The sequence below is a fragment of the Maylandia zebra genome, linkage group LG8 (assembly GCF_041146795.1).
Source record: "Maylandia zebra isolate NMK-2024a linkage group LG8, Mzebra_GT3a, whole genome shotgun sequence".
Lineage (NCBI taxonomy): Eukaryota > Metazoa > Chordata > Actinopteri > Cichliformes > Cichlidae > Maylandia > Maylandia zebra.
The window spans coordinates 28,076,784-28,101,271 of NC_135174.1; the positions used below are offsets into that span (position 1 = coordinate 28,076,784).

Here is a 24,488-nt window from a genome sequence, read left to right on the forward strand (position 1 = left end):
CCAAAGCTTTGTAGCAGGCTGTAAACATGTTTACTTCTGCTTTAAATTTGCAAATGGAAACTAAAGGAACTACATTTCTGTATTATCTTCATTTTTCTAACATGATCCTTAAAGGAAAGCATTAAAACGCTAACAGCGATGTTTTTTACAACAGGCAGTCTTATGCATGTCTTTCTGAAAGCATCAGTATTTATGTCCCGGGGGTGGCACAGGGCTGATTTACACATATTGTGAAAAAGAACTTGGCGAGTGTAGATCAGAGGTCATCAATAATTTTAGTTCGTTTATGTTGTGTACAAGAATATCAGCTTTAGAAACCGCAGCTGCAGATAAATATAGTGCATTGAAAAAGTGCAAAATATCAATAAAATCAATAAAAAACAGATCATTTTTCCCAGTATGTTATCTTTTTTAAAATATTTCTGTAGTGTAGTTTCTGTAAAATACTCAAATTCAATGTATGGTTACAAAATATGAGAAAACATCTGTAAGATAATAATAATATCAACAATTGTATAATTTCACAGTGAAATTTCTCACTGAAATGTTGGAAGTTGACTGTAAATGTACACAGTTATGCTCCACCACTGTTCACAATGTGCACGTTTGCACCTATGTACACATTACAGTTTAACCTAAACCTCAAACATGTGAACTGTTGACAGTCAAGAAGGGAGGCGGTGCCTCTGTAATCTGTGTCGGCTATAAGAGGGACCACAAGCCCCGACTGGCCCTCACAGCAAGCCTAGCATAGAAGTCCACTCATCTGCTAAACGGATCGGCGCTGCGCTCACACCCACTCGTCTGGCTGTTCTTCACCCAAGCAGCCGGTGAGTAGACCATCATCACCGATCAGTGCTGATATTCAGACACCGTCGGTGGGAAACTTTGTTGCTCTTCTGCAGCTCTGTGTGTCTCAGTGAAGAACATGGGTGTTAACATTTTTTCCTTTATTAGGAGAAAATAATCCAGATAAAAGAGTTTAGAGCTCCAGAAATCGTCCCGCTTGGATATAAAAAGTAAACAGCGATTTATGGTGTCGTTTGTAATGTGATTAAACATGACAGAGTAAATTAGTGCAGATGTTTCTGACCTCTGTTAATCAACAATTCTGCAATCTATAGACCGACGCTGTTTAACACTCAGTTATCAGTTATTTTTATAGTGTATCTAAAAACTGCCTACAGTGCAAACTTACTCCAAACCTGGATATAACAACTTGTTGTTTCATGTACAAGTTCTTGCTTCATTTATTTATCTGACAGATACATTTATCAGCAACCTGGACAGAAAAAATATTTTAAAATGATCTCACAACAAGCACGTTCACTTCGGTTTGGCCTGTTTAAAGCTGTCAAAAAAGTTTCATTTTAAAACTGTGGCTCAAACAAAAGCAGATCTCTGAGTGTGTATATGTGAGTATATTTAACCCACACATACTCTTTTCTTTGCTTTCTTTCTTTAATTTACTTTCTATATCTTAATTTTTTTTTTTAATTGTCTAAAAATATTTACTTTTTTTTGGTTTAGTTTTTCTTAGTTTGTTTTGCCAGTTTTATTGTTTAAATACACAGGGTGTTTCTCCGGGCAAAATTCAGAATAGAAATTACAGTTGAAACACAAACATTTCCATTAAAGCCTCCTCAGACAGGCTGTGATGGCAACTTTGACCAAACTGGCAAAAACTAAAACTCAGGACGTTTGTTTGTTTGTTTGTTTGTTTGTTTTTGTTTTAGTTAGCATCGTGCGTTAGCTGTAATAACCTTGGTATAACCACATTAATGGTTAAGACCTGTTCAGGCTTGTCTGTGTCATTGGGACATGGTGAGCGGATTTAATGGTTTAGACCTTCAGTGCACAGCTCAGCGTTTCTGCAGTGGTGTCCTTGCTTTAACAAGATTACAAGTTCACAATCAGCTCAAAACAGAGAAGGAGAGCGCACTTATTAACTTGAGCCAGGGATTATGGGTAATTGGGTCATCCCAGCAGGACAAGCTGCAATGTGGTCCACCACATTCAGGTGCTGGGAAAAATGAGAGTGTAAGTCCTGGCAGGTGCTCATCAGATCAGTAATAGGATTATAGATGGTAATGTCAAACAGAGGTGACAGGAGCCGCCTGCTATCTGAGACAGGGTTAGAGAGTTTCAGATCATTCGCTGCTTGACACTAAAAGGATTTGCAGATAATAACCTAGTGAGAGTTTCTCTTTATTTCTGTGCTTTTAATTGCTTTTTTCCCTTTGTTTCCAAAAATAAAGACTTCACCACCAAGACTTCAGAGAGGTGTCTAACGCTAACAGCCTGCACGCACATCCTCATACATAACTGCTCAAAATGAATCTTGAGCCACCCAAAGCTGAGATCAAGTCGGCCACCCGTGTCAGCGGAGGCCCCGCCACCCCACGCAAGGGACCCCCCAAGTTCAAGCAGAGGCAGACTCGTCAGTTCAAGAGCAAGCCTCCAAAGAAGGGAATCCAGGGGTATGCTGTGAATACTTTTCTTCTTCGGGGTCTTGTTAAAAACCAAATAAATCAAATTAAGTGATTTGTAATTATTGCAATGTTCTTCTTTGCAGATTTGGAGATGATATCCCTGGGATGGAGGGCTTAGGCACAGGTAAGTGTATGCTACGGCTGAAACCACTGGCTTCAGTGCTCTGCAGGGACCTAAACAAGTTCACATCTGTGCTGTCTTTTTGCAGACATCACTGTCATTTGCCCATGGGAGGCCTTCAATCACCTGGAGCTGCATGAGCTGGCCCAGTATGGTATCATCTGAGCCTTCCCACATCTCCCTGCAATCCCCTGAGGATTACAGACCACCTTCATGCACTTCAAACCATCTGCCTCAGGATCCATCTCCTATCTTTATGTGGAACTACTGAACCATTATGAACTGTAACCAACACAAAAAAATGGAAAAAGAGAAAAAAAGCCACACAAAAAAAACTCTCTCTTTTCTAACTCTGGATTCTTTCTGTGATTCTGCAGCTCACACACATCTGCTTATGTTTAGGATCTGTTCATTTTAAATTCTCACCACTTCTCGCAGTAGACCTGCACCGTCGCCCGGCCGCTCTCCTCCTATCTTTCACTATCTCTGTCTCTCTCCTTCCTTTTTCTTCTTTCCTGTTGTCCTCGCGGACAAAAAACAAAACGAAACTTATGCAAGCAAGGCAGCCTCAATTTGAGTTTAAGTGACAGACCCGTGAAGTGGGTGGGTTCCCATTTCATGTGCTTCGGCGCCTCTCTCGCCATCTCAGAGGCTTTTTCCATCGATGCCGAACCTATAAAATTCTAAACCTGAATTCTGTAGAGAGCAGACACCAGTTGCTATTGCTGAGCGTAACATTTCGATGGGATAAGCGTTAATCAGATATCCCTCTTTTCCCTCTGTTTTGACCTTTAACTGCACCCATCTTCACCAGGATTGCACAAATCTTCACCCTCATGGTATCTGGAAGTCTTCTGTTAGTTGATGCATGTGAAGAACAACCTCTCACCTTATTTTCACAACACAAACTAAGAAATAAACCACTTTAGTCTCACCTTAGCAGATTTTAAATGTTGAGGAAACCAGTTTCTTCCCTTCGACTACCAGGAGTGTGCGTGTCTCCATCATTTTTCACACTTTTGTTCTGTTAACATTATCCCTATTTGTATATCTCCCATATACATCAGTGTATATGAATCTATGTATTGCATATTTAATACTTGTTTATTTCTAACACTTGCACACAACACTACTGTGCCCTGTGTGTGTGTTTGTGTATTTGTGTTTTTAAGCTCATTATTTTTAGTCTCATGTAGAGTAGGTTGTACATTTTTCCTCACTGTCCATTATTCGGTCTTATGTTTATTTTATTTCAACTCTACAGTCCTCTCTATCACTGTCATCTTTTTGGCCCATACCCCAAACTTGTGTCTTTCAAAACATTAATCTAATCAGGACAATGCTGACAAGCTTTGATGTAAAGCTGGTGGATGCACTGTAGTAGTGAAAAAGATGGTGGAGGGATGAGTGGGATGGATGTTTCAGTACAGATCTGAAGAGATGGGTAGTGGAGCGTTGTCCTCTCTACAGGACGAGGGATAAAAATAAAGCATAAAAAGAGGAAAATAAAAAACAGTGTGTTATTTTTTCTATTCAGATTCTTTTGTGGTTACACTACACTAAAGCACATTTAAGTATTACTGTATTACCTGTATTCACATGTATCAATTTATATTTATGGTAGTGCAGATACAAGTAATAATTCTGCACATGCAGGACTGAGATGTGGACTTGAAAATATTTGAATCGACTGCTATAAATTTACTGGTAACAGGACTAAATGCACATTAAATCACAAAAAGCCATCCTGAGAATCCGAAATCCACATGAATATGAAGTCCAGAGGAGCAGAAAGACAAAAACAGACCCTTTTTATATAAAGCCCGGCATACAGATAAAATGCTGTGAAGCGACACTATTTACACAGAGTGGACACGGGTGAAAAGATGAGGATTGTGCTGGCAGTTACAAACAAAGAAGTGGAGAGAGGGGAAGAGAAAACGAACAGATCTGAGGTTACTGACAGGAAACTCTGGGAAAACATTAACATGATGCTAACATAAAAGGAAGAATGTCAATAAAAACAGTGACCCAGTTAACAAGAAGCCAGAACCCCAACATCCACTTTATATTTTACTTTATTGGTCAGCCTATTATTGTTATTATGTAGTGAATATACTTTACGTTTTAGAGGTTATTAGTGTATTTATTGGAAGAAAATGACGGCTAATGTAATTTCAATTGATATTTTTGTAATGTCGGCTATTTTTGGTTCACTTGGATATAGTAAAACATTAAAAGTACTTGGGAGTATTCAAGTACACTTAAAGTGTCTTGTAGTATACTCGATTATCCTTCTTGTGCTTTAATACAGCACTGGATAACTAATTCTTTGGTGACACTGTGAGTAAAAAGAATAATTAGTTTGTACAGTGGTCCCTCGTTTATCGCGGGAGTTGCGTTCTAAAAATAACCCGCGATAGGTGAAAACCATAAAGTAGTCAGCTTTATTTTTGAGACCATTCAGCATTAATGAATCAATGGTACAGTAGTGGAGGAAGCAAAAAGAATGATTCGGGTAAAGTTTGACTTATGTGACTGTTTTGTTTCGCTTAATGTGCCTTATAATCCGGAAAATACGGTAACTTCTACCTTCCTTTAGCATGTCCAGAAGTCCACCTTTTTATGCGATGTTTGGCATCATCATCTGCCTTTGACGGTGCAAAATGTTTTGTCGACATTGTTATGTTTGTTGGGGAGAAAACTTACAAACATACACTACAGCACAGAGCCACACTGCTAGCGATCGAAGATGTATGTAAATTTGACAAGCTGAACGCATTCTGTACTGGACTGGAGACATAGCACGAGATTGATTGACAATGGTCTACAGCCAATCAGGGCGCAGAAAACGATACGCTGTTTTTAAAAAAAAAAGAGCATGCAAAATTGCACCAAAAAAAATCAGCAAAAACAGCGATTCTGCGAAAGGTGAACCGCGAGAGGGACCACTGCGATGCGCTTCTATATCTTCCAGGTATTGGTTGGGTGGTGCTGCTTCGATTTAGGATGCTCGACATTGCATACACACTGATGTCCTGACAACCATTCACACTAAACTTTCTTTACTTTATTTAATTTGACAATTTAACAGCAACCTGAGACTGTGTGGCCTAAACTCAATGTAGAACCCCATTAAGAAGCTAACGTAGTGGGCTCTCTTCTTGAGGCCTTACTATGTGGGTATTTCAGAAGGAAAGATAATGTAATGCTTTGTAATGGCAGATGCTTTGTCCTGGGCACAGCTCATTTGGTGACAGTGGGAGGAAGAACTTCGTTTGAACAGGAAGAGCCTTCTGATACAGCCTGGTTCAGGGAAGGGGAGTTATAACTGCTCCTGAAGGTTATTCTTGTTTCATGTTTGGAGTAGAATAAAGGGCCATGCTCCAACTGATGTTTAACCAGTATTTTACTTCTCTTCACCAGCAAACACTGCGAAAAACCATGCATGCGCACCACAAAGCGCCATACTCAGATCCACCAGTAGGTGGCGACAACACAACATAGGAACCAGCTTAAACATCCAAATTTGAAAATTACAATCACCTTATAAACACATTCCAGTGCGACAGCTACAGGAGTCATCTGCTGTAAATGGCATGGGTGTGCTAAGTAGGAGAAAAAACGTTTATACCACAAGTAATCTGATTAAATTAAATTCATTTTTCTAATCACTGTCAGGCTGAGCGGCACTGATTACTGTTGAGCAGACACTTGGATAGTGATAACATTTCTTCATCCATGTTGATTTAACTGTTCTTACATTGTTTGACATGATATTCGCCTTAGCTTATGCAAATAATACACATAAAACACGAGTCTGTTCAAAGAATGGTGTTTTATTTTATTCACAGTTTTAGTGTGATTTATGTTTCTTTTTTTAACCTGAATGAGGTCACTATCTGTATTTGTCAGGGAAATGTACAGTATTGCAATATTTGCTTAAGAACCTGGGATTACATGAAAACAGTACAAAGATAAGTTATCAAATGTTAAGAAATTTTATTTGTGGACCTCAAGTCTTCAGTCCATCAAGTCAAAGGAAATTAGAAACACAGTTGTCTTATACAAAATATTTATCTGGCAAATTTACCTTTAGAGCCATCATGAGTGGTTACATTGCATAGTAAAAAATAAATCTGGGAGCAATAATAAAAATCATAATACTGGTAAATAACAAAATGTGTATAAGGCTAAAGGAAGGAGTATTATACATTTTGATCAACACTGAAAGTACACTTTTTCTCGATATAACACTTTATTTTTAGCAGTCGAGCTACACTTTCCTGCTGTTATTTGTTCTCCATCCAGCCTATTCTTATGTGCTTTCCTGTTATTAAAAGTAATAGTATTATTATTATATTTGATCTATATATTAACTAAATATGTAGTCCATCTATTGTGTAAGGAGCTTGAGAAAAAAAGCCTCTGGACTTCTTTAAGTTGCTTGAAGACGTTTCACCTCTCGTCCGAGAAGCTTCTTCAGTTCTAAGGTCAAATACCTTTGACCTTATAACTGAGGAAGCTTCTCGCAACTTAAAGAAGTCGAGACGCTTTTCTTTCCAAGGTCTTTAGAATATGATGACCTAGATGACTGAGAACCTTCACAGACAGTACATCCATCCTTTTTCTTAACCACTTATCAAATCGAATGTGACAAGGGGCTGAACCCAGCATTAATCTTATTTGTGTTACTAAATGGACTGCTCAAAAACATGAATTGACTACTATGAAGATGTCAATGGGAAAAAATCATAATGGCTATCTAATACTGATATGGACTGGAGTAATGAGATAGAATGAAAGGCTGCCTCATTGTTTGAGGAAATGAAAATTATCTTAAGGGGCTTAATTCAAAGACACCTCAAAAATTAAAGTGAAAAAAAGATGCTACAGACTGGTCCATTTTGCCAAGGGCACCAGGGCACCAGTGTGGACCTGCCAATTCTGGTATTCGATGGCAACTGCCAATCAGGCACCACGGTGAGCATAGGGCCCAAGAGGACTTCAGGCTACCCTGATGAAGTCTGTTTCTGATGGTTTGTTTAGAGACATTCACACCAGTGTCCTGCTGAAGATCATTTTTTAGCTCTGGCAGTGCTCATCCTGTCCCTCCTTACACAAAGGAGCAGAAACTAGTCCTGCTGGTGGTTTAAGGATTTCCTACAGCCCTGTCCAGCTCTCCCAGAGTAACTGCCTGTCTCCTGGAATCTCAAACCTTATGACAATGGCAAGTATTGATGTGCCATCCTGGAGGAGTTGGACTACCTATGTAACCTCTGTAGGGTCCAGGAATCATCTGCTAAGTGTAGTGACACTGACCCTTACCAAATCCCAAAATAGTGAAAAAAAAATGAGATAAAAGGAGGGGAAAAAGTCATTCCTGTTTTGGGGGTTGTCTCATCATCGCCCTCCTGGTGCACCTGTTGTTAATTTCATTAACACTGACTAATAACCCCCTCTGCTACTTGACTGACCGGGTTAATATCCCAGTGGTTTAACTGACTTGATTCTATACTCTTAATAAAAAGTATTTCTTTAACTTTTTGAGCAATGCATTCTTAACTTGTAAAAGTTGCTTCACTCTACCATCACACGTGACTGGGGAGAATTTACTTCTTTCCATGGATGTTAACATTTTGTTAGCATCATCATTTACCTCGTCATTCTCTAGGATATTTCTCCCTTATGCATTTTTGTTTAAGCTTCAGAAGAGAGACAGTGGAATACAGTAGACCTGTCTGAGAGGTATCAACCTACACTCTCAGTTATCACGGCGCCATGAAGGAAATCCACTGCTCTGATCTGCACCAACACACTTTACAAATATTTTGGACAAAACCCTGTTACTTTACAGTTTCTATCGTGTGTGGACCCTCATGTGTCTTTTCAGGGTTCCCTGTCGTGAAAATGTTACGCCGCAGACATTACAGCCAAATGGTTTCTCTCCTGTGTGAACTGTCATGTGTGCTTTAAGGTGTGTCTTTCGCTTAAATTGTTTTCCGCAGTCATCACAACTAAACGGCTTTTCTCCTGTGTGGAGTCTAAGGTGTCTCTGCAGACATCCCTTTTGGCTAAATCTTTTACCACACTTATCACAACCAAATGGTTTCTCTCCTGTGTGGACTCTCATATGCGCTGTGAGATCACTATGTAGTCTAAACTTTTTATCACATCTACTGCAACCAAATGGTTTCTCTCCTGTGTGCACTGTCATATGCGCCTTCAGAATTCCCTGTTGGCTAAAACTTTTACCGCATTCATCACAGTGAAATGGTTTCTCTCCTGTGTGAATTGTCATGTGCGCCTTTAGAATTTTCTGATGACTGAATCTTTTACCACAGTCGTCACAGGTAAATGGTTTCTCCCCAGTGTGAGCTGCCATATGTATTTTGAGAGTGCATTGGTGTCTAAATCTTTTGCCACAATTATCACAACCAAAAGGTTTCTCTCCCGTGTGAATTCTCATGTGGATCTTAAGATGTGTTTTCTGGTTAAAGCGCTGTCCACAAAAATCACAACAGAAGGGTTTCTCTCCCGTGTGAATTCTCATGTGAGTGTTTAGATGTGTTTTTTGGTTGAACCTTTGTCCACAAACGTCACAGCCAAATGGTTTCTCTCCGGTGCGTACTGCCACTGATGAATCATCATTTTGTGATACTGTAAAGCATTCCTTTTTAGCCAAACCAGAGGAAGACATTCTTCCCCTCTCTCCCTGAAGTGACTGTTTGCAAAGAAAAGTTTTATTACATTCAGATACTTTAGAACTGTCTTGTCCTTTGTCACTATTTACAACTAATTCAGGTGTCCTGGTTTCCTTCCAGTCACTGTCACTGTCTTCAGTGTCAGGTCCAGAGTCTGATAAAGGCTCCTGCCAATAATAGTCATCATCATCATCCTTAATACTGACTTCAGTCTCAGATAAGCTGGAAGCCTTTTCATCACCATTTGGATGTACATAAATATCTTGATCTGGACTTCTAGCTGATTCCGGTCCTCCACAGTCATCACCATCAGTTTCCATTTTTATTCCTTTAGCTGGGGGGGCATTTAAAGCCTCTGCTTCTCTGTTGCATTTAGTTTTTCTTTGAGAAGTTTGTGAATACTCGGATTTCTCGTCACTGTCTTCATGTTTCACACTGACAGTATGGCCTGGAAACCTGGAGATATCCGCCACCTGCACCCCATTTAGCTGCTCTCCCACCTGACTGGTCCAGAGCTCCTCCTGCTCCTCTTTTATTTGGATGACCTCTGGGTCTTGCGGATCTGAGGTGGGGCTCCATTCAGGGGGAACCTCTTTAATTGCCAACAGTTGTGAGATATCTGCATGGAAAAATAACACAGACATGAGCATTATGAACAAAAAACTACAGCTGCAAAGGGAGAGATGCCAAACTGTGTTTCATTGTTCTGGTAACAGTGACAATAAAGATCGATCTATCTATCTATCTATCTATACTAGAGGTAATTAAAGTAAAACTGGTAAAAATGGTAGTGATAACGAAGTAAATGGAATGAAATTAATAACTAAAAAAACGTAGTTATAGTTATAAAGTTAATAACCAAGTCACACAGGAAGCTCATGTGTGACTGTGACGGTACATGACTGATATCTGATTTGACACTACTACCAGAACCACAAAAGAATGTGGCTGTTTTCTAATTTTACAATCCATCTGGAAAAGAATAAGAAAAAATTGTTATTATAGCTATACAGAAGAAGAATTGCTTACTTAGTGCTAGGCAATTCCACGCATGCTATGACACTTCTGATTTTACTACACAAGCAAACAGAAAAAGGAGAGTTTAACTGGTTTATCAGTAATAAAAAGAATAACTGCTCACTTGAAGCACTGAGAAGCACACTGAGAGGTGATCTGTATCAACCTCATACATTGGTCAAATCATATGATGCAGAAAAAAAATGCAATGAAATGATAATCATAATCCATTAATAACTTTTTAAGCATGGCAAAAATCCCACAAAGGCTGGTGAGGTGCAGACATTTTTAGCACTAATAATTGCAGATTCAAATGAGCTACATCCAAGAATAGTAAAGAGTAGGGATGGGTATCGTTTAGGTTTTATCCGATACCGGTGCCAAATCGGTACTTTTGAAACGGTGCCGGTGCTCAAACGGTGCTCAAACCGGTGCTTAAAGAATGGAGAACACAAAATTGGTCCAAAAACCTCTCATGTTCAGCTGTTTTTTGTAAAAATATAACAATGTTAGCCTTTTCTGCAGCTATGGGGCATATATGGTATCACTCTTGGCTGGAAGCAGTGCTTAAACAATGGAAAAAAAACACAAACTTTGTCCTAAACCTCTCATGTTTAACTGTTTTCCACTTTTTCTTTGGTCATTTTAGCCTTTTTAGCCAGGGTGAAGGGAGTATCTGCCATCAAACAAGAGGACAGCCGCATGTAGCTATGATGATGTTTGCTAGTTCACCTTACATGCATTAATGTAATAACGTGGTTAGCCTACTCAACGTAAATTAGCTACTCACGCAGAGAAGAACGGCTGCTGCCACCATCATCCGTCATCATTTCTGCTACACTGGCAGGGCTAGGGGCCAGGACTCTCCTCTTCGTGTTTTTGGGGGATGTTGCATAACAGGCAACCCACCCGCAGTAGATGTGCTCGGTGTGAGGTCTCGCAGCAAGCTATCAAATACGGCGCATTTCTGGGCTTTTAAAAAAAACGCTATGCGTCGCCAGGTGTTTCATCGGATTTGAGGTGTCACCTCCTTTGACAGTATCACAGTATCAGCTTAAAGCACTTGTTGCAGGCTTCTGAGTTTGCATATTTTGCTATGAAGTACAGCCAGACTTTTGACCGCTTCGCCTTGGACATTTTTAATCTGTAGCTCTGCTCTAACAGAACGTACGTACCTGGCCCCGCCTACTATCCTCGGAAACGTAAAATGATTGGCTAGAATCTAAAGTGTATCACAGCTCAGGAAAAAAAAGCACCGAAATGTGCGCTGCTTTTCGGTCTGGTTACTACCGTTTATGTCAGAACTGGTGCCATCATGGCACCGGACACCGGTACCCATCCCTAGTAAAGAGGGGTGGAGAATGAAAAAAAGAGAGCAGAGACTCTCAGCAGTTAACAATCTATTAAAGATCATTAGGATCCCACATGAGGAATTGGAAAGTGTGGCTAGGAAGACGAATGTCTGCAATGCCCCGGTGGATGGATGAATGCCCTGCAGTGTGTGAGCTGCTGATGTTTTACAGACTTTGGCTTGTTTTCAGGTGATTACCAATGTCTGTTTTGGTGTGGATTAATTTCTAAATAAAGGCCCATGCAAGAAGAAATAATTTGAATTATAATACTAGTACTACAATATACTGTGAAACCACCAGGGTCCTAAAAGTGCAGTGGCACAACTTTTAGGTCACACCACCTAAAATTGAAAAAATAAAACAAAACAAACAAACAAACAAAAACAGTCAGCAGAAAACAGGAAATAAAAACTGGATTTTGTTCTGAGTGTTCACTCTTGAGTAATCCATCCACTCCAGCCTTCTCTCTCTCTGCCAGTTTTTTGTCTCTACAGCACTTCCAATATATTTCTGCTTTAACCTTTTGTTATGTTTTTTTTTTTTTAGAAGAACATGGTTTTGGTTAAAGATGTCTTTTGCAAATAAAAAAATAACAGTCTCTTATTTGTTCAGAAGTATATTTATGCTGCACACAAATATTTAAGATATGAAGCCACCTTTAGTAGAGCCTTTATGTCTCTTGAGAAACACTCTAAACAACTTGTCCGGAACTGTTTTTATCATCTAAGAAACATTTCTAAACTCAGGCTACTGGTGTCAAAGGCAGAACTTGAGATGATTATTCATGCTTTTATCTCTTCTCGTTTGGATTATTGTAACGGTCTTTTTACGTGTCTTAACAAATCAGCTCTGGATCGCCTTCAGTCTGTTCAGAATGCAGCGGCAAGACTTTTAACTGGTACAAACAAGAGGTCACACATTACTCCAGTTTTGGCTTCTCTTCATTGGTTGCCTGTAAATTTTAGGGTTCATTTTAAAATTTTAGTTGTAACTTTTAGAGCTCTGCATGGTGAAGCTCCCCAGTATATCTCTGACCTGTTGAAACCTCATGCTTCATCCCGAGCACTTAGGTCTTCAGGTCAGAGGCTACTGGTGGTCCCACGTACTAGATTTAAAACACGTGGGGATCGGGCTTTTCAGGCACTGGCACCTAGGCTGTGGAACTCTCTGCCGTTGTCTTTACGCTGTCTAGACTCTACTGACTCCTTTAAAAAGCAGCTGAAGACATTTTTATACAAACGGGCTTTTAACTAATTTAATTAATTTTAACTTGTATGTCTGATCTTACTGTAAAGCACTTTGTGATTTTTATCTGTGAAATGTGCTATATAAATAAATTTTTACTTACTTACTTACTTTATGGACGCTTAGAAGCAGACTGAATTTAGTCCGAGATTAAAGAGCTGCAGTTAGTCTAAAAACATTCTTGCCTACAATATAAACACCAGGCCTGATTTATTTCTAGAAATATTGATCAATCATGAAATGTGAAGACTAACAAAACATATTTACAGATTCAAAGTCCTCACAGTCATACACCTGACACATCAGTGATACTAAGTTCTGATGTCTTCACCTTTGCTCCACAGAAAATGTCCTGTTGTATGGAGGTTAAACTATAAATGGAACATAAATAAGAGACTGCAGGTTTTTGATGTAAACATTCATAATCTATCGTGTCATACAGGGGCACACTTAAACAATTAAAGGCAGTATAATCTCAGTAGAACAAGTACATAAGTTCATACTTGTGAAATTCTTATATTTGTACTACATGCCTTATCACATATTAAAGGCACACTGACAGTTTGCAGTCAGGCATCCATTATGTTAGAGTCTCTTTGAACTTTTAATTAAGTAAAAACATATCCCAAACTTTGGCTTGCACTGAGGCTGAACTACAAAATAACCCTGTTGTGTACCCACTGTAAACCGTCCGGGTGCTGCTCTGTACTGTTGCCGTTCAGTTCCGTCTTTTACAGCGTTTAAAAAAAAGGAAAAATAAAGTGGAAAAACTGTTTTTGGTATTTGTGAACATATTCCGCTTTACAGAAGCTTTTTATGTGAATCTTCTTCTTTACTAAGCCCTAACGTCCGCCTTTTCACCAGTAGAAACACTCCACATTAAATCTGTGATGATCCTTACCATCTGTCTGCTTTACATCCAGCTGCTGATGGACTCCCAGCGGTTTACTGTTCGGGTTGTCTTTAAAACGAACACTTTCAGTGTCGTGCTGCTGACAATATTCCTCTTCGTTCATAGTGTCCGCATTTGTTCTGTTCTTTAAAATAAACTGGAGGCTCATTTGAGATGAACCAGGCCTGCGCAGGACCGATCACCTCCGCTCACAGTTAAAGAAGCGCTGGCTTCATTTTCTGTCCTGCTTCTACATCCGTGGATGTATTATATAAGAGCGGGATGCAGATTCCAACAGGGAATCCACTCTCCTGAATCCTTTTGTTAAACGATTTGTTGCCGTCTCCGCTGGTTTTTGAGCAGGCATCGGCACGGACACCTTTATTCTCCGTCACCATAGTAACTACAGGCCTTGCAGCAGCAGCAGTAAACAGTTACACCACACAAACGTACATGTCAAAGGCAAATATTAAAAGATAAATATATGTTTTAAATATATCATATTACTAGAAAAATAAGTATTGTAAAAAAAATTATATATTAAATTAATAATAAAGAAACAAAATAAATTCTAATATTATAAATACTGTAAAATAATAGTTAAATTCATTTTTATTGTGTTTTTTAGTTGTATTAATTTTTAAGTTAAAAAAGATCACAAATGTTAAATGTTTAGCTATGAACAAATTACATATTTACAATCATGTTGTTTGCAGCATTTGTGAAATTTTTCAGTTTTTATAGACACGTTCAAAATTTTAGTCACTCAATACAAAAATGTTATTCCTGGTAGAAGTTTGAATTAACAGGATTAAAAGGAAGTCGCTTGATTGCATTTGTGAACGTCTTCAGGAACGGACAGATCGTTTTATTTTTAGCAATGATACAGCTATTAAAGCTTCGGGGTTTTAATTAAGAGTTTAAAATAATATATTAAAATAGGCCCTATCTAAGGTATTTATTTCCCATTTATTCTTTCCAATCTTGCCATTTATTTTTATTAGTTCTAATTAGTAGCCCAACTAATGAGGATTTACATACTTTTAACTCAACAGCTGAAACAACTTGGGCATCTGTGATCCAAACAGTTCTTACTCTTTCCATTCATCCCTTACAGTAAAATCAGGCCGATGTGATATTTCTGTCACTAATTTTAATTTGTGTGCTGTATCAGTCTCCATTATTTCCATAAACATTATCCACTGATTAACACTGATCAAAACGTGACTTCTTTTTTTATTAATCCGACTAATCAGTTCTTTTCTCCATATATGTTTTATTGGAAGCCACAACCTCCCCTGTTGTTCAGGCAGATGTCGCCCTCTGCTGGCCTGCTAAAAGAAAAGCACTAGTACTACTCGTACCAATTCAAATGTATCCTACCATGAATAAGAGGGGTGTGGCTGTCCTCTGACGTTTTCCGTTTTTGAATTAATTTATCATCCAAAAGCAGAGAAAGAAAAATAGTGTATATGCTGTTCTTTACATAAAATATCTCATTTGAAAATCTGAGAAACTCTTACTTCACTGTTTGCTGTAAAGGTAACGGTCCTTATTTCTCCATTCACCATGTACACACACAGTGGCTGGAAACAACACCTTTTCTGTCACTTCCTTTTATTTCTGGTTTTATTTACCAAAAGATTTCACAACAGTACAAAATAGACACATCTATATTTATGATATTTATCCTCATTGTTTTCAGAAAGGCATCTTCTGATATACGGCACATTGGTAGCTACAGTTTGGTGGACTAAGAGGACGTCTATTTAACTTAGGAATTGTTCAAAATCAATATTTTACTGGGTAGGCCTTGCAAATTCCATGCATCTATTTTTTCTCCCTTTACCCATGTCAGGGTCATGGGGGTAGCAGCCTTAGCAGTGATGCTCAGACCTCCTCCAGTTCATCTGGGGGACACCGAGGTGTTCCCAAGCCAGCTGGGAGAGTCCCTCAGCTGGCATCCTCCAGTGGGATGTGCCTGAAGCGCTCACCTAGGAGGCATCCCAGTCAGATGGTGAACCACCTCACTGACTCCTCGCAGAAATTAGTTCCTTTTCTGGATATATTTTTTTATCATTGTACTTATTTTCATTGAAAATAAATACTGCCATTCATGAGAAAAGAAGATAAATTGCTTTCATTTACATATCTTAATGGCTCCTCAGCAAAGATTTCCTCCACACAGTGAAATGAAATTTCCAAATTAATTTCAGTCAGATGTTATTTCTAATCAGTTGCATTCCACTCAAGCTTCAAATACAATGAAGCTGATAAAAGCAAGGTATGTGCTTGACTTTGACAATTAAATATCAAATATTGTACCTGAGCACATTTGACCAGCTTGGTTGACTAAACACAAACCCAACCAACCCAAGGAGGGGCATACTCACTGAGAGCACATCCTGAGCACTCTGAAGTACTTTTCGGTGTAAAAACAGACACACAAAGACTTGTTTTTTTCTTTCTTAATTCCTTATTTATTGCACGCAGGCAAGTAAAAGACTTCAAATATATATATAAAATAAATCAATGTAAGACAATTAATTGTTGCATTCAGTGTTTCTTCATATTTCAACAAATTCAACTGAGAAGGATTTTCATCCGAGTATTAAAAACAATACTTAGAATTACATTTATGTTAAGTTGTCCAGTTTTGAGCCTCTGAAAATAGGGCACAAGTATAAAATGGTGATGATTCTTGAACGTTTTTTTGTAAAACCTCTTGAATTAAAGGTGAAAGTCAACCTCCAATCGCATATCGATTGATTTAAAATCCACTGTGCTGGAGTACAAAGACATCTTCTACTATCCAAATATTTATGGACACAGCTGTACATGACTCCAGACGGTACAAAGGGCTTTCATTTACTTTTGTAAAGCAAATCTCTGATTTATACATGTACTTTCTCATGAAAGCAACATTAACAGAAGCTTGATTCAGATTTACTGCCAAAACACTTTTTAAACAACACTCCATTAACTGCAGTTTCTGCAAAGCAACTTCTTAAAAGCTGACTTGACAATTCAATACATTTGTAGGACTCATCAAAATCAGATTGAAGGCATTTAAAAAACTTAAAATATTTAAAAACTCTGTGTGGTCCTTACCAAGGCACTTGGGTAATGTATCATTCACAATGAACCCTGAAATAATGCAGCTTCTAACACTTGTGAAGCGTCATGTGAGCCTTAAATCGTGTCTTTCGATTGAAGGTTTTTCCACAAACATCACAGCCAAACGGTCTCTCTCCTGTGTGGATCGTAACGTGACTCTTCAGATACTCCTGCCGGTAGAACCGTTTTCCACAAAAATCGCACCCGAACGGTTTTTCTCCAGTGTGCCGTCTGGTGTGCTCATCAAAATGCTTCTTCTGGCTGAAGCTGCTGGCACAGAAGTTACACTGATAAGGTTTCTCTCCAGTGTGGATTCTGATGTGTGCCTTGAGATGAGTCTGTTGGCTAAATTGCTTTCCACAAAACTTACACCCAAACGGTTTTTCCCCTGTGTGAGTTCTCATGTGTGTCCTCAGAACACCCTGCTGTCTATACTTTTTACCGCAGACGTCGCAGCTGAATGGTTTCTCCCCCGTGTGCACTCTCAGGTGACTCCGCAAGTTCCCCTCCTGTGCAAACCTCTCACCACAGACGTCACAACCAAAGGGTCTTTCTCCCGTGTGGGTCCTCATGTGTGTTTTAACGTGCATTTTGCGAGTGAACTTTTTACCACAAATATCACAGCTGAACGGCTTCTTTTGTGGGTAGAGTCTTATGTAAGGCTGCTGCGTAAACCTTTCAGTGTTAACACTGTTAGGAAAGTGAGGCACAGGCGTCTCCTTCTGATCTCCATCGCTGGTTTTTGTTTCAGGTCCAGGAGAGGATAAAGGTTCCTGCCAATCATCATCGCCGTCACTGATGTCAGTTTCAGAAGAATCAGAAGCGTTTCCATTTGCTTTCAGCTCTGCACAAATCTTTAGATTTGGGTTTCCAGCTGGTTCTGCTCCTGGATAGTCCTCTCCATCAGTTTCTGCTTTTATCCGATTAGTCTCTCTGTTGTAGTCATGTTGGTTCTGGTGGAGATCTGAAGTCTGAGTTTTCTCATCATCATCATTTTCAGTCTTCACAGTGGCAACAGCGAATGAGAACCTGGTGTTATCAGCTTCCTCCGACCCGTTAAGCTGCTCTCCCCCCACACTGGTCAGGAGTTCTTCCTGTTCCTCCTTTATTTGGAGGATCTCCTGGTGCCGATGGTCCACACCGAAGCTCCAGTCAAAGGGAATTTCTTCTTTAATCACCAAAACCTTCTGGACATCAGGTGGCACTACTGAAACACACAGACATGGACAGTTGTGTAATTAACTGAACTATTTTAAAGGAAACTAACTTTTTGCTCCTCAATTTAAAAGGACATTCTTTTTTTTTCTGCTACTCCTTTATTTCCCGAAGGGTCTCCACAGTGGAGTTTGCAGTTTATCTGGGTTTGGTAAAAGTACTAAGAGCACACTAGTTGGTGCTCTAAGGTTTGTCTCCTTCCAGCCTCAAGATGGGGATCTTTCACATGACAGCCAAACCACTACATCATGAAGCCATGGGTGCATGAGACACACATGGTGGAAATTAAGCTATTAAGAAACATGCAGTTTTACAAATACTGGAATAAATATTAGAGGCAGTGGATGCTGCTTATAACCAAAAGTATAAATGTTTCAAAAATGTATTTCGGGAAAGTAAGAGAGAACATCATCATCAGCAAACTGATAACAGTATTGCAGTTTTCCTATTAAGAAGTAATAATTAGGCTGGAAGCATGTGGTTAGCTGTTGTGGTATGACTTACATTTCTACAGCTCAACAAGTAAATATTTAGAGCTAATCCTTCCGTCAGCCAAGATGTTCAAATCAAATCAAAAACATAACACACAGCTACGTTTAGCTTTGGACTAAAATATCACATCTGTAAAGGTAAATCATGGTTTGGAGTAAAGCTATTAATTGTGTTTTGTTCTCAGATTTAAAACGTCCACATAAATAGACATAGAATTTGGAGCTGCATATAGAGATGTTGAAAAAAGTCAGTTTATGGGATACAGGGTTTGTCTCTGCAGTGGGATGTGGTTTGTGGCTCAGCTGCAGAGGAGGGCTGGAGCAGTGGGTTCAGGGGACAGAGCCAGGGAAGGCTGGCTGGCACAGCTGTTATCCATCACACTAACCACGCCTGCCCCAGTTCAGCATTATTATTTAAGTAATTAAAGCACAAACGCTGCCTTGAACTACACTTGTGTGCACCCTTTAAACAGTCCGGGTGCAACACCGAACCCCCCACTGACTTTCGCTCTTTTTAATCCGTAAATGTCATTAATAACTATTAACAACAACTATCATTACCAAAGTCGCTTGACTGCATTTGTGAACGTCTTCAGGTTAAGAAATAAAAGGAAGCTCCGTTCCTACGTGAACAGTTCATCGACCCCCTAAAACGAGCTACCAGCCGCTAAGCAGCCGTTTCCTGTCCGATAAACTCTCCACGTTAAATCTGATTATTCTCACCAGCAGTTTGGTTTACACCTTCTTTGTCCTGTTGAAGGACTGCGTGGAATTTCATTTCCGGGTTTTTCTCAGAAAGAAGACTTTCGTGGTTCTGTTGTTGAAGATATTCCACTGTGTTCATGGTGCCCGCTGCGTATTTGATCCTTTTTTCCAAAAGAAACTTGGAACGAGCGACGCATGCGCAGATTATCTCGCAGTTCAGTCCGTGCAGTCACGCCACTGGCTTCCCTTCATTGGCTTCCTGTTAAATCCAGAATTCAAAATCCTGCTCCTCACATACAAGCAATGTTCCCTCTAAGTCCCCTCTAGTTAGTGTGTAGTGTAGTCAATAGTTTTATTGTGTGTGTCAGAACAATGAGGCGACTACTGAATGATTACAGGTGTTACAGGAGTGATACATCTCCTGTTGTCAGGCCTGCAGGTATCAGGCTGCTGTTCTCCTTTATCTCATAGTGGACAGAAATTATTTTTTGGAGTGGCACAAATAATTTGTGTGGCATCAGATTTGATGCAGAACAGCTGATTGTTCTGTAAATAGTTTGAAATGTTTATTTAAAAAAAACGCCTTGGCTGCATTTTTAGGTAAACAGCTGCAAAAAATGTTGTTTGCATAAATCAGTTACTTTTTTGAAGAAGTAACTATATAATTAATTGCCCAACATTGGTCATTATTTACTGTATTTTGCAGACAGAGAGTTACAGACTCTCTCCCAGACCACAGACTCATAATATAAGTCAGAGCTTTATAGAAAAAAAAGAAAAAAATAAATAAAGTTGTGTTTTCAAAATTGGAGTTCATGTTATTTTTCCTTCCAATAGTGTTAACATGCTACACAGGTCATGAACAAGGTTTTTTTTTTTAAAATTTCATTGTAAGTGGGCTAAAGCAGTTAATTAAAAATAGTCTAACATAAATGCTGTAATTTGATTATTTTAATAAACCATGTAACTTGGATGGATTCGATGCTGGCGTGACCACAGTGCACACGTCTGCTGTTGCTCACAGTGGTCCAAGGGACGCTCAGGGAGTTTGTGTGTTCGCTCAGACACGTGAAAAATTAGCTGGCTTATCTTAATGACCTTGTAGTACCATATCACCCCATTAGAGGACTTCACTCTCACACTGCAGGTTTACTGTGTTCCTAGAGTATTTAAAAGTAGAATGAGAGGCAGAGCCTTCAGTTTTCAAACTCCATGGATGACGTCAGTGCGCACACTGTGTCTGAGGAGGATGTGCGGAGGTGCTTCAGGAAGGTGAACGCACGCAAAGCTACTGGTCCGGACGGGATTCCCGGCCGCGTCCTCAAGTAATGTGCGGCTCAGCTGGCTGGAGTGTTCACGCACATCTTCAACCTTTCCCTCTCTCTGTCTGTAGTCCCAGCCTGCTTCAAAATGGCCACCGTCGTCCCTGTACCCAAATCCTCCACCATCTCCTCATTGAACGACTGGCGACCTGTAGCCCTGACCCCCATCGTAAGCAAATGCTTCGAGAAGCTGGTCAGGGACTTCATCTGCTCTGCACTACCCGACTCACTGGACCCTCTACAGTTTGCATACCGCCACAACAGGTCCACTGATGATGCCATAGCCCTGACACTACACACTGCCCTGTCACACCTGGAGAAGAGAGACACGTATGTGAGGATGCTGTTTGTAGATTACAGCTCAGCATTCAATACCATCGTTCCCTCGAAGCTGGACAGGAAACTGCAGGATCTAGGACTGAGCAGCTCCCTCTGCAGCTGGATCCTTAGCTTCCTGTCTGACAGACGCCAGGTGGTCAGACTGGGCAGCATCACCTCATCCCCCATCACACTGAACACTGGTGCTCCACAGGGGTGTGTACTGAGCCCTCTCCTGTACTCACTCTACACCTACGACTGCACAGCCACTAACAGCTCCAACATCATTGTGAAGTTTGCGGACGACACTACAGTGGTGGGTCTTATCACCAACGGTGATGAGACGGCTTACAGGGAGGAGGTCAGCGCCCTGACCCACTGGTGTCAAGACAACCATCTCACCCTCAACGTCGCAAAGACAAAGGAGTTGATAGTGGACTTCCGGAGGTGCAGAGAAGTACACACCCCCATCACCATCAACGGCGCTGCTGTGGAGAGAGTGAGCAGCTTCCGGTTCCTTGGAGTACATCTGGCTGAGGATCTTACGTGGTCAGTACACACAAACAAAACAGTGAAGAAGGCGCAGCAGCGCCTCTTCTTTCTCAGGAGACTGAAAAGATTCGGCATGAGCCCCCGCATCCTCAGGACCTTCTATCACTGTGCCATTGAGAGCATCCTCACTGGATGCATCACCACCTGGTATGGCAACAGCACCGCCTACAACTGCAAAGCTCTCCAGAGAGTAGTGCGGTGCTCTGAACGGATAATTGGAGGTGAGCTTCCCTCCCTCCAAGACATCTACAGGAAGCGCTGCCTGAGGAAAGCGGGGAGGATCATCAAGGACTCCAGTCACCCCAGCCATAAACTGTTCAGACTGCTTCCATCAGGAAGGAGGTTCTGCAGCATCCGGTCCCGTACCAGCAGACTGAGAGACAGCTTTTTCCATCAGGCCATCAGACTGCTGAACACGTCATAGACACCTCAGCTTCACTACTGGAACTTCAACATTATGCACTCCATACTGTATATAAATGCCACTTGTTTTGCACATATTCAACTCTGTATATTTTATTATTATTATTATTATTATTATTATTATTATTATTATTATTATTATTATTATTATTTTATTTTTTTTACTATTTAATTTGTAAAAATGTGTATACACACACACACACACACACACACACACACACACACACACACACACACACACACGTAGGAAAATATTTAGTATACACATCCAGAAATGCATACACTATTATATATTGTACATATATTTATTAGTTTCAGGTTGGCCATTCTTGTATTTTGCTCGTTTGTGTTGTTGTGTTTGCACATCTCTGTTGCTTGTGGGGCTCGCACACAAGAATTTCACTCGCATGTGCTGTGCCAGTGTGCCTGCACATGTGATGTGACAATAAAAGTGATTTGATTTGATTTGATCCATCTCTTCCCATCTCAAACACAGAAAACATGCAAGTTTACACGAAGTCTTACAGACTCGTGACGCACATACACGCCATTTCTGTGTTTCAGAAATGTTCTGAGAGGTGTCAGTGGCTTAAGTTCATCTGGACTCGACTATTTCAACAGTCTTTCTTCAGGTGTGAGTCTGTCACTGTTCACTCAACTATAGATGGTTCAAAAAACACAGTTATTATCTGGAACATGGAAGCAAGACCACATATCTCCTGCACTGGCTGCCAATCAGCTTCAGAAATTATTTTACTGATTCTTTTAAGGGTTGCACAGTTTAGCACTTTCTTACCTGTCTGATCTTTTCACTAGATCACCAAGGTCTGCAGATGCTGTGCATTAAAATACTGTGACTGCTGACTTTAACTAATTTAATGTATGTACATGTAAATCTTCTGTGTATTTGTGGTGTGTAAAGATTGTAAACAGTGGTGCGTAAAATGTACTTGATTGATATACATTAAAATGATACCACATTTTCCTTAATGATTAAATAAACCCATTTCAGCTACTCAGATTTGTTGCCTCCTGTTGACTGAGGTTGAAGGATCATTGTTGAGTGTGTGAAACAAACTGCCTTTCACATCAGGACAACATTGGACACTTTTAAAATCTTCCTAAATGTCTTTTACTCGTCTAACTGTGGACGGTTTGGTTAACGGGTGCTGTTTCTTTTAATGTGCTTGAAAGTAAACTTGACTTGGCAACAAAGGAAAACCAGCAGCTGAGGTCAGGACCCAAAACCCCATCTGCACCTGAATGTAGAAACACATCAGAGCACAACAACTGGACCATTATGGCCTGATAAACTTTCACTCATGTGCCTTTAATGTCTCCCACTGCTGTTGGGTGCGTCAGAATTTAACACAAAGGCAAAATGAGAGAATCAACGACTCTCAACGATCCAATCAGATGATTAACTGCCGCCCTGCACCAGCTGTAGAGCCTTTGAGATCTGAATTGAAAGGCTTCAGAAACTCAAGTCCAGTTGCCTCATTTCAGCACAGTGTAGACCCAAATTCTCAAAATTATTTAACAGATTAATTCAATTATGTTTTTAGAAGCTCTAATCAGCACATGTCAAGTCAAGTCAAGTTTATTTATAAAGCACATTTAAAAACAACCAAGGCTGACCAAAGTGTTGTACAATAAAATACAAATATAAAATACAATAAAACACAAGTACATAAAACACCTCACTGATAAAACAATAAGTTAAAACAATAAGTTAAACCTTGCTAAAAGCCAATGAGAAGAGGTGAGTTTTAAGAGCAGTTTTAAAAGTTCCTAGGCTTGTGGAGAATCTGATGTGAGGAGGTAAACTGTTCCACAGTCTGGGTGCAGCCACAGCAAAAGCCCTCTCTCCCCTAGTCTTTAATCTGTACCTGGGAACATCTAAAAGCTTAAGGTCTGCTGACCTCAAAGATCACCTGGGGCGGTAAATGCTAAGAAGCTCTGCCAGGTAAGGAGGTGCAGTACCGTTAAGAACCTTAAAAACCAGCAGTAAAATTTTAAAATCAATCCTAAAAGCAACTGGAAGCCAGTGGAGAGAGCAGAGGACCGGAGTGATGTGGTCTCTCTTTTTGGAACCGGTCAGCATGCGAGCAGCAGCGTTCTGCACCAGTTGGAGGCGATGCAGACAGGAACGATCTAAACCAGCATAAAGGGAGTTACAGTAGTCCAGCCGTGATGTAATAAAAGCATGGACCACCCTTTCTAGATCGTTCCTGCACAGGTAGGAATTGACTTTAGCTAAAATCCGTAGATGATAAAAAAGATCCCTTGACTACGGAGCTGATTTGTTTATCAAATTTAAAAGTAATGTCAAAAGTAACACCGAGGCTCTTAATGGAGGAACCCCTAACTTTGGAAGTTAGGGGTCCCATAAAATCAAAGGAAAGGTTGGGGTCTTTAGGAAGCCCAAACACAATGACTTCAGTTTTACTTTCATTTAGATGTAGGAAGTTAAGAGCCATCCAAGTCTTAATGTCAGACAAACAGGAGAATAACGGCTGCAA

General features: G+C 40.0%; 3 protein-coding genes across 4 annotated transcripts; 1 reads left to right on the forward strand and 2 right to left on the reverse strand.

The window, feature by feature from the left end:
• The first annotated feature begins 720 nt into the window (after window positions 1–720).
• On the forward strand, window positions 721–4,126 carry pde6gb (phosphodiesterase 6G, cGMP-specific, rod, gamma, paralog b). Its single transcript, XM_004565966.5, has 4 exons — window positions 721–830; window positions 2,259–2,480; window positions 2,576–2,616; window positions 2,702–4,126. The coding sequence occupies exons 2-4, from the start codon at window positions 2,335–2,337 to the stop codon at window positions 2,776–2,778; spliced, it is 264 nt and encodes an 87-aa protein (XP_004566023.1). The 5' UTR covers window positions 721–830; window positions 2,259–2,334; the 3' UTR covers window positions 2,779–4,126.
• Window positions 4,127–6,432: 2,306 nt separating this feature from the next.
• On the reverse strand, window positions 6,433–14,207 carry LOC101481594 (uncharacterized). The gene is made up of 2 exons (XM_004565968.5): window positions 13,833–14,207; window positions 6,433–9,936 (listed from the first exon to the last, which is right to left on the reverse strand). The coding sequence occupies exons 1-2, from the start codon at window positions 13,990–13,992 to the stop codon at window positions 8,474–8,476; spliced, it is 1,623 nt and encodes a 540-aa protein (XP_004566025.3). The 5' UTR covers window positions 13,993–14,207; the 3' UTR covers window positions 6,433–8,473.
• Window positions 14,208–16,279: 2,072 nt separating this feature from the next.
• LOC105941253 (uncharacterized) lies at window positions 16,280–19,573 on the reverse strand. Of its 2 annotated transcripts, none has more exons than XM_012923184.4 (2): window positions 19,370–19,573; window positions 16,280–18,144 (listed from the first exon to the last, which is right to left on the reverse strand). In XM_012923184.4, the coding sequence occupies exons 1-2, from the start codon at window positions 19,488–19,490 to the stop codon at window positions 16,988–16,990; spliced, it is 1,278 nt and encodes a 425-aa protein (XP_012778638.2). In that variant the 5' UTR covers window positions 19,491–19,573; the 3' UTR covers window positions 16,280–16,987. The 2 variants fall into 2 exon arrangements, with proteins under 2 accessions (XP_012778638.2, XP_023009021.2); XM_023153253.3 differs by having other exon boundaries at window positions 16,280–18,147.
• Between the last annotated feature and the right edge of the window lie 4,915 nt (window positions 19,574–24,488).